General features: G+C 38.9%; 1 protein-coding gene across 1 annotated transcript in view; it reads right to left on the reverse strand.

Moving 5' to 3' along the window:
- Positions 1-5,411: 5,411 nt before the first annotated feature.
- Positions 5,412-10,000, reverse strand: part of LOC135211506 (WAS/WASL-interacting protein family member 3-like) — a 134,311-nt gene continuing 129,722 nt past the window's right edge. The window contains exon 2 of the mRNA XM_064244810.1: positions 5,412-5,427. Coding sequence (XP_064100880.1) covers positions 5,412-5,427 — 16 coding nt within the window. The remainder of the gene's footprint in view (positions 5,428-10,000) is intronic.

The following is a 10,000-nucleotide window of genomic DNA, read 5'->3' on the forward strand; positions in this document are numbered from 1 at the left end:
TTCGTCCCTCGTCTTACATTTCCGGCTGTACTTCCGTCCCCTGTAAACCCTGCTTGTTTTAGTGATATTCTTTTAACAAACAAACAAAAAACGGAAGAAAAAAAAAAACGAAAAAAAGTACTCCTCCGAAGTGTTCGGTCACACGTCTCCGCCGGATATTCCAAACCCCCTTTAGGCCAATTTGGGAGAAGACGGGACCAGAAAAAAACTTGAGATCGCTCGGACGAGGGATAAGAATGAAGACAAATGAGAGAGAGAGAGAGAGAGAGAGAGAGAGAGAGAGAGAGAGAGAGAGAGAGAGAGAGAGAATCGTTAAAGTTAGCGAAGTTTAAGAATATATATTTCATCTTACTCCATCAGCTTTATTTTCCCAGCCTAAAATCAAACATATTACAAAACATTATATACATTATATTTACAACATCTATTGACCATAATTATCTATATTAATTAATAAATATACATAGTTAATCTCATTTATGTAATCAATTTATCTGTATCTAAGTAAACTATCTGCCAATCTATATAATTATACTATGTCTATCTATTCAAATAAACTATTTGCCGATCTATATAATAGTACGTACTATGTCTATCTATTTAAACAAACTATCTGCTAACCTATATATTATTACAATGTCTATTTAAATAAACCATCTGCCAATATATATAAATATACTATGTCTATTTAAATACTGTCAATCTCTATAATTAGACTAAGTCTATCTATTTAATAAATATCTATTTAAATAAAATATCTGGTAATCTATATACTGATTGTTTGTTTGTTTGTTTGTATGGTGTTTTTACGTTGCATGGAACCAGTGGTTATTCAGCAACGAGACCAACGGCTTTACGTGACTTCCGAACCACGTCGAGAGTGAACTTCTGTCACCAGAAATACACCTCTCACCCCTCAATGCAATGCCCGAGAATCGAACTCGGGGCCACCGAGGTGGCAGGCCAAGACCATACCGATCACGCCACTGAGGCGCTATATACTGAGACGACTTCCCAGCAAGAGATGTCATCCTGCAACCTCCCTCCTTGAGACAGCCCACCACGAAGGCACCTCGGATCCTCCCTTTGGGAACCCGCGCATGACTGCGGACCGAACAGTACACTTTTGGCCGCGACCTCGGTGGGAGTGAGGGAGATTCCACCGACAGCATTTATGCAAATTTATTCTGCTATAATGGCCATGCTTGCGCCGAAAACATTCTTCGCCCCATATCTAATTAAAATCATGATTTATTCATGGACAGGGCTCGGACTTATGGCCTTCCTCCTACTACTGCCGATTAAGTTACCACGTCCTCTGAGGGACGTTACTTATCTCTCTCTCTTCTCTCTCTCTCTCTCTCTCTCTCTCTCTCTCTCTCTCTTTATAATGCAGAAGTCACTGCACCTTAACCCGAACCGTTATGGGAATAAGAACGAGATAATTAAAACATTTGGAAATACGGAAGCAGGAGAGAATGAATAAAGAATGGGCTTTATTTGACTGTGATATAAGGATCAGCCGTTGGAGTCTTTAGTTGTTATTATTTCTATTGAAAAAAATAGAAATTAGAATCTAAAGTCTCTTAGTTAAATGTACAATCCATTAAGTGTCAATACATTAAAAACTCACTCTAAGACGAAGACAAATAGAGATAAAAAAGGGAAGATTTATTCCAAGAATAAATATCGAGAGAAAATCGTTACTTTCAACAGTAACCAAATCAAATAGCGAACTCGTAATCATTTTAAAATATCGACAAAGAAAGCATCAAATGAGGAGGAAAGACCTCTTATGCATGTAAATGCAAATTCATACTTAGGGCGAGAGCCTTCCCTCTCACGACCCCATCTGTATGCTCCCTACCTGCCGCCTGAAGAGATACAACACATCCAATTGCTGGAACTTCTTGACATACAAGATTTGTGGCACATGGAATAAGATAAGTGAGCACACGATGTCTCCTCGGGTGGACTAATAAGTCACTGAGACATCCTAATCCTTGTAACTCTTCAGTACATGGGGGGAATACATGACACGAAAGAAATGAGTGTAAATACGTCAGTACGTAAACAAACAAACAATCAAACCAGGAAATGTAACAAATTATTCATAGTTCAATGATCAGAGAATAATTGTAATACGTGGTTAATAAAATGATCAAACGAAAGTACAGACTTTTACAACTTGGACGTCAAATTTCCTTGAATGAAAAACGATCGCACTGAATAAATGAAATTCTTGAATTGGGAAGACATCTGCTTCCGTAAACTAAACGAAAAAAAATCATATGCAGAATTTAATTTTGGATAACCATCACAAACCTTCTCAAAAATCACTTTGAAGTTGGAGGAAAGGAACAGAAATCAGAGGATATATCATAGGAAGAAGAGAAGAACATGGCGCAGCTACAGAATGAAAGAGGGGACACTGGGTAGTGTTGGCAAAAAAAGAACATTTTAAAAAGTTCCAACTGAGTTTTCTGTACGGCTTAAAATGCTGTGTGACCAGCGGCCCATGAAACTTTCAACCACGGCCCGGTGGTGGTCTGGCCTATGGTATTGCCAGACGCACGATTATGGCTAACTTTTACCTTAATTAATATCAAAACTACTGAGGCTAGAGGGCTGCAATTTAGTATGTTTGGTGATTGGAGGGTGGATGATCAACACCAATTTGTAGCCCTCTAGCCTCTGTGGTTTTTAAGAACTGAGGGCGGACAGTAAGAGTAAGGAGAGAGAAAAAGTGCGGAGGCTAGACAAACAGCCATCTCAGTGGTTTCCTTTCACAGACAACTAAAAGAACCAGAGTAAAGGAAGGATTAAGTGTTACATGAAGAACATAGGAAGAAAAGAAGGTGAACTCGCCTTTGCTGATGGAGGAAAAAGAAGGAAAAAGAAGAACAGGTCACACAGGAAGACATGGTGGCGATGCTGACGGAAAAGGATGAAGGGGAAAAAGGAAGAAGAAGAAGACGTGTCAGTTGTGTTGGGGGACAAAGAGAGGAAGGGGGAGGAGTTGGAGTAATGAGAATGAATGAGTGATGAATGAATGAATGAATATAATTAAGTTATCAGGTGTCATAATTTAGAGCAGAATAAGGGAAAACGGCAAGCATCACGATTTAGAGTGACAAGAAAAAAAAAAAAAGACGAACGAGGCCGAACTGTGTGTGAGAGAGAGAGAGAGAGAGAGAGAGAGAGAGAGAGAGAGAGAGGAAATGAAGACATACGATGGACAAAATGGAGGAACGGAAGAGGAAAAAAAAAAAACAAGAGGAGACATTTGCGACTGTGTAGAAAAAAAAAATGATGATGCGGATGTGGCAACACTTCCCATTTCAGCTACATTGCATTCCAGGCCTTCCGGAGCCGGACACCTCCAGAGGCGATGGTGGCAGAGATTATGATTCCCTCAGGTGACGGATGGAAGGTGAAAGAGGTCAACAGACTCACAGGCACAGATGAGAAAGACAGACCTGCTATGGCCGACAGTCCGTCTGAGAGGACGGTGAAGGAGAGAGAGAGAGAGAGAGAGAGAGAGAGAGAGAGAGAGATGACCCTCGAAGTTATTTGGAGCAAGAAGATGGAGAGAGAGAGAGAGAGAGAGATATGGTCCATGATGGATTCTGGGACAAGAGAGGAAATGACATGAGAGATGCTGGGATCAAGAGAGAGAGAGAGAGAGAGATTCTGGGACAAGACATGGAGAGGAAATTACATATGGGAGATTCTGGGATCGAGAGAGAGAGAGAGAGAGAGAGAGAGAGAGAGAGAGAGAGAGAGAGAGAGAGAGAGAGAGAGTGACGACTGCATTGTTATAATGAATAACTGTGAAGGAGCCATTTCGGCACGTCCTAAATTGGACAAAAAGAACTTGTCATAGTAAATGACTTGATTAAAGAAACGCAGTTTTCTCTAATGGAATACTACCCGAACGTTTAATTTTCTAAAATGAGTGTCTAAATGAAGACGTTGCTGAATAAGATAGTTTTTAATAAGATAAAATAAGTTATCGGTGCGATAAACGAGCGGAAAACATTTTGTACGGATCCTGCGTGACAAAAAGTAAATTTCCGACTAGAACTCGCTATTTGACAAATCAAGGGTATACGGTATCAATGAACCTAACCCCAAAAGCAGAAGCTGCCTTCGCACGGATCACAGAAAACGTTCATCACGAAACGTATTATAGAGTCCTGCATTAGGATGATGACACATTTGCCACAACGACGTATTCAAGAACTTCATATCGCCCCAACAACGCATTACCATGACTGACAAACAGTCTTTCGGTAGACGTGACTGCATCAGACTGGATTCTAAATTATACCCTCTCTCCTTCCCATGAGAGAGCGAGAGAGAGAGAGAGAGAGAGAGAGAGAGAGAGAGAGAGAGAGAGAGAGAGAGAGAAATGACACACGCGAGTTTCTACGCTACGAAGAAAAGCGAGAGAGAGAGAGAGAGAGAGAGAGAGAGAGAGAGAGATTCTGGGATAAGAAAAAAGATGGGAGAGAAAAGACACTCTAGAAATTCTGAGTTAAGAAGACGAAGAAGAAGAAAGGACAGAGAGAGAGAGAGAGAGAGAGAGAGAGAGAGAGAGAGAGAGAGAGAGAGAGAGAGAGAGACACTTCAGCTCCTCGCGAAAAAGCCCTCGGGATATTTCTCACAGTTCTAATACAGGAGAAACTGGGGTCGTCTCAGTGCTGTGACCTACGCTTTGGGGAAAAGCCAACTTAGAGAGAGAGAGAGAGAGAGAGAGAGAGAGAGAGAGAGAGAGAGAGAAGGATTCCATCGTTTCCAATGATCATTCTCTAAACTATAATACAGATGACACTTAAACTTGCTTTGATAATCAAAAAGACATTCCTAACCGTGAATATATACACGTGCCAATGTAAATGATACACTCAACCACAACGTAGACATACATAAACATTTGCACAAACATATATCGCATACAGACTACAATAAATCAACATTCTGAATTCAAATTCGTGACTAGCGTTCCAAAGCACCGCGTAATACTCAGTTTGAAGACAAGATGCTTTGTATATATATATATATATATATATATATATATATATATATATATATATATATATATAATATATATCATATATATTACATAATGTATGTATGTATATTAATACAGAGGTTACACAGGTTCAACTAGTGAAAGGAAAAATGTCAATGAAGTCAACTAAAATCCCTATGCATGTGGGATGAATGTGAAGATATATATATATATATATATATATATATAATATATATATATATATAATATATATATATATATATATATATATATTATCTATCTATCTATATCTATATAAATATAAATATATATATATATATATATATATATATATATATATATATATATATATATATGAAAGTGAATAACGACCTCAGTCACTGTAATACCTGAAAAAGAAATCATTCAAACCAAACTTTAAATGCTTATATGAATAGACTCAACACTGAACTACTAAGTCTGCATGAAATATTTGAATAAAAAAAGAACAAAAAACTAATCAATTTACTTAAGTCCGAAAAAATGAGTTCATCTTGGAAACCTCATTATTATTATTATTATTATTATTATTATTGATTATTATTATTATTATTATTATTATTATTATTATTATTATTATTATTATTATTATTAACGATGATGATGATTTCTAACGAAATATCACACATACAAGAAGAGGTAGCAGATCAAACCAACTTGACCTTACGACAAATTCAATTGCTAAAGCTCGTATGTTCCACAGCAAAGAAACCACAGAAACTGAAAAGGACAATCAGTAACACAAATAAGTTCCCTAAGCACTCGCTTAAAGCAACATCAAGAAGCTACCATTTCTGTAAGGGTACATTTGTAACGACAACAATGAACAATGTGACAACATACTCAGAGCAGGAATCCAGACTCTGATTCACAGCCATGTCCAATCAATTATTCGCTGGGAAAATATAGAAAAAAAATTTAATCAAATTCCTTTCCTAACCTCCGAAGCTGAGGTAAAAAGGATAGCTTGATAGTGCACTGTATCTCTTATAAATTTTACACAGAACGCTCTCACTTCCAAACATTAATAAGTAAAAATCAACAGACATCTAGAACAAATCCAATGTTTATAAATTTTAATCCATTTTTATAAATATGCCTTATGGTGGTGTCCGGTAAACATAGTTACATATATGCAGAATGAAGAAGTAATGTAAGAATAATGCTCAAGATGACATTTATACTTATAATTTATCACTGTCAAAACTGTAAACAGTTACCCGGCCTACATAACCAAGATATACGTGACTTAAAAAGGTAATCCATTGTATCTTGATAACCCTTATCATCTTACAGACCTTTGTCTACAAAACTGAATATTCCATTGCCACATCAAGAATATTCAATCAATTCACTTTTCCATTTTACGATGGTGCGCAGGCAGTTACAAAAATACTAGGAGAATGATCGAAAATTACAAAAATTACCAGGGGAATGATCAATAATTACAGAGGGCACTCATTTACGCTCATAGTCTTTCATGAATATGATAATCTATAACAAGCAGACAATGATTTCCTTTCGTAAATCGAGAATATCGGAACTAATGTGGATAGAATGTAAAGGGATTTCATGAGGTCACGAACATAGTCTCATGAAGGAGAAATGAGCCAATGTTAAAACTCAAGTTATTCCACTGAGACCGAAGGACAAATCTCTTATCAAATGAACACAAATGCACGATCAGTTTTCTATACTCTCCATCTACCTCTATATTCATCTATCATTCCATCAATCCATTTACAAATCATCAATATGATAAATGTCAATATCGGAGCACATCCAACCAAATGCCCCAGAAGCATTTTGTATTCCCTACCCATGTCTATACTTACCCGTCGATCAGTCTATCGATCCATACACGAATTATTAATAGGCTCAAATTCAATATCATGACGCATCCAAACACAAAGCCAAATGCAGAAATTCCTCAAGGAAAAGCAAGAGCATCTGTCTACGACCTCCTCCCTACAAAGGACTCATTCATCCATTTACGGGTCTGATCATCCCAGAGGAAATTGCACTTCAAATGCACATCTGGTCATGCGGCCTCCTGCTAAATTATGACGTGTCATGTATAAGCTCACAATGTTTCCAGCCTTTCAGACAGGAAGCGAGTGTCGTTCCTCGGGGGACGGACGACCTTGCTCAAGTTAAGAGATTTCAGTCGAATTTATGCATGAATATCAGTTTAGGTCCAGCGAAATTCAGAGCCGTAAAAATAAAAAGAAAGAAAAATAAAACTTTTCAACAGTGCTCGCGAGTACAACAATTAGCTGTAAAAAAAATCATTTATGTGTAATATTACTAAAAACTGTAATGTAATATTGAAAACACTGCAACAGTACGTAGTTACAATTTCCACAATTGGAAGGGAATTATAATTTCTCGTAGGAGCATTGTAATTACCGTTATGAATAAGTGGGTATTCTTTTTTAGAATGATAGAATAAGTGGGTACTATTTTCTAGAATGATAAGGACAACGAACAAAAATTATACAAATAAAAAAATACCAATAGTAAACAGAGGCACATTAAATAACTGGGAAAACATATGGTTTAAAGCCAATACTGTAGACTCATTCCTCATAGTTTTCCTGCGGCCAGAACTCCGGGGCAAAACTCACCACACCCAAGATGCGCCAAGCACCGACCAAAGTTAAAACTGAAGTTAACAAAGAATCGTAGATGTGGCACAGCAGCAGATTTAGAAGAAAGGGTCGGGGGTGGGGGAAAGGGTAGGTAGGAGGTAGATGCGTTTTGCACGGAGCACGGATGGGGTATGATGGGGAAGGAGAAGGGGTGGGGCGGGGGGCGGGGGGTTAGTTCTCTCTATCCCTAGCCTAGCCCCTGAGGGCAACAGTGCAGCGGCTTCGACTGCAGGAAGTGATGGTATGTGGGCCCACGGTGGGTCTCTTCAGATTTCGGCGAGAGACAGACAATTGCCTTTTCAACCTGTTCCAGCATCTCTCTCTCTCTCTCTCTCTCTCTCTCTCTCTCTCTCTCTCTCTCTCATGCATTCATAAATTTTCAACTTCTAAACGAATGTGCTGGATCGCCAGTGAAGTGTAAAAAAAAATTACATAATGATTTGTTGTAATTTGATTCCGGTACCAAAGAGCAATATATTCATGATAGATATTTCTTACAAACATCCTTACCCTCCTCATATCTCTTTCCGGTACAAATTACACCATGCTCTGGTGTGAGGAGTATTCCAGACCGTTCCAGTTTTTATAATATACTCTTTAAACACTTTTATTTATTATTTCCATTTTTACTATTTCGAATACCTTTAAATCTAAATCACTTCTGTTGACTACAGACAGAGAATTATGAATGTCTTTAATTGTTTTAAGCCCTATGGTATAACAACTATTGCCCCGTTCCCCCTTTTTTTTTTTTTTTTTTTTTGTTTTTTTTTTTTTTTTTTTTTTTTTTTGTTAGATGAATCCAGTCACGTGTTGGCACGGGCTCTTGCTCCAAGAACAGTCCGTAAACATTACTTCGCCGAACCCTGACATTTTATTGGTACTCATTTTGACGGAGCAATGAACGCTCACCTATGTTCCCCTCCTCCTCCTCCACCACCTCTCTCTCTCTCTCTCTCTCTCTCTCTCTCTCTCTCTCTCTCTCTCTCTCTCTCAGACGGCTACCGCAACGGGCGCCTAAAAACTAGTAAATATTTCACGGCTGAGGTCGAGAACGGCATACAGACTCGGTTTTCGAGATGAAAGCCCATATTGTCCCGCTCGTCCGGCTAGAGCGAGAGTCAGTCTCGTGATTGAAATGAAAGTCAACACGACAAAGCCAAGAAGCACAGGTGCAGTTTCAGGTATCCAGTGCTTTAGACGATGGAGAGGGAGTTGGAGGAGTTGGACAGCAAGATCGAAGGAAGGAAGGAAAATGGAGGTGATGCAAAAAATCTAAAAAGTAGGTGCAGTTAGTGGCCGAAGCAACTCAGTAAGAAGCATTTTATTCCTGCCCACAATGCACCGCTCGGGGTGCACTGACTGCAGTTACATCCCCGCCGCCCCCCGCCCGACCCCTACCTAGGGGATGGTATTACTTGACAATATAATAAGCAAATCGCTCCTGTACCTAAATTTTAACACAAGAGAAGGATAATCCATAAAAGGCTAGATGAGGAACATGAGAGAGCGCTGTTGACTTAAATGCCACATATCACTCTTCTCTCTCTCTCTCTCTCTCTCTCTCTCTCTCTCTCTCTCTCTCTCTCTCTCCAATCATGCCGACCCCCATTGTAAGATTATCATGATATTAAATATAAATATAAACCAAAACTTAAAACTAACCTACAGTGAGAGAGTAAAGGAATTGAAAGTATAAATAGCGTACTTGTTGCCAGATCTGCATACAAAAAATAAAAAGAGAGACGGAAACGGGATCATATTCGCTCGTGAATCACAAGACTATTCCAAGCCCCGCTGCACTCTCGAAACCGCCAGGAAATGCGGGAATGTGGGCATCGTGCTATAACCACCCACCCACATACCTGCTCGCTCTCTCTCTCTCTCTCTCTCTCTCTCTCTCTCTCTCTCTCTCTCAATCTTCATATTCTAAATACGGTTATCCTTCATGCTCTCGCTCTCAGAAGTACTGTTCTTGGTGTCCTTCGAGTTCTTTGCAGCCTTGGGCTACTGGTTGCAAAGCTTTCTTGTGGGGATCTAATTGATTCTCTCTCTCTCTCTCTCTCTCTCTCTCTCTCTCTCTCTGTATGTATGTATGTATGTAAGTACGTGTCTGGGTGCGGATTCCTTTAGTACTGCGTCACTATAAATAAATCTACCTCGAAAAGTCTGATAATTTTCATGTTCTTGAAGCTCACTCCAGTTGCTATAACTTCTATGGAGAAGTTTTCTCTATCATCCTAACCTCGCAATCTAACAATATGCCTGTTTA

This window comes from Macrobrachium nipponense, chromosome 4 (genome assembly GCF_015104395.2).
Source record: "Macrobrachium nipponense isolate FS-2020 chromosome 4, ASM1510439v2, whole genome shotgun sequence".
NCBI classification, from domain to species: Eukaryota; Metazoa; Arthropoda; class Malacostraca; order Decapoda; family Palaemonidae; genus Macrobrachium; species Macrobrachium nipponense.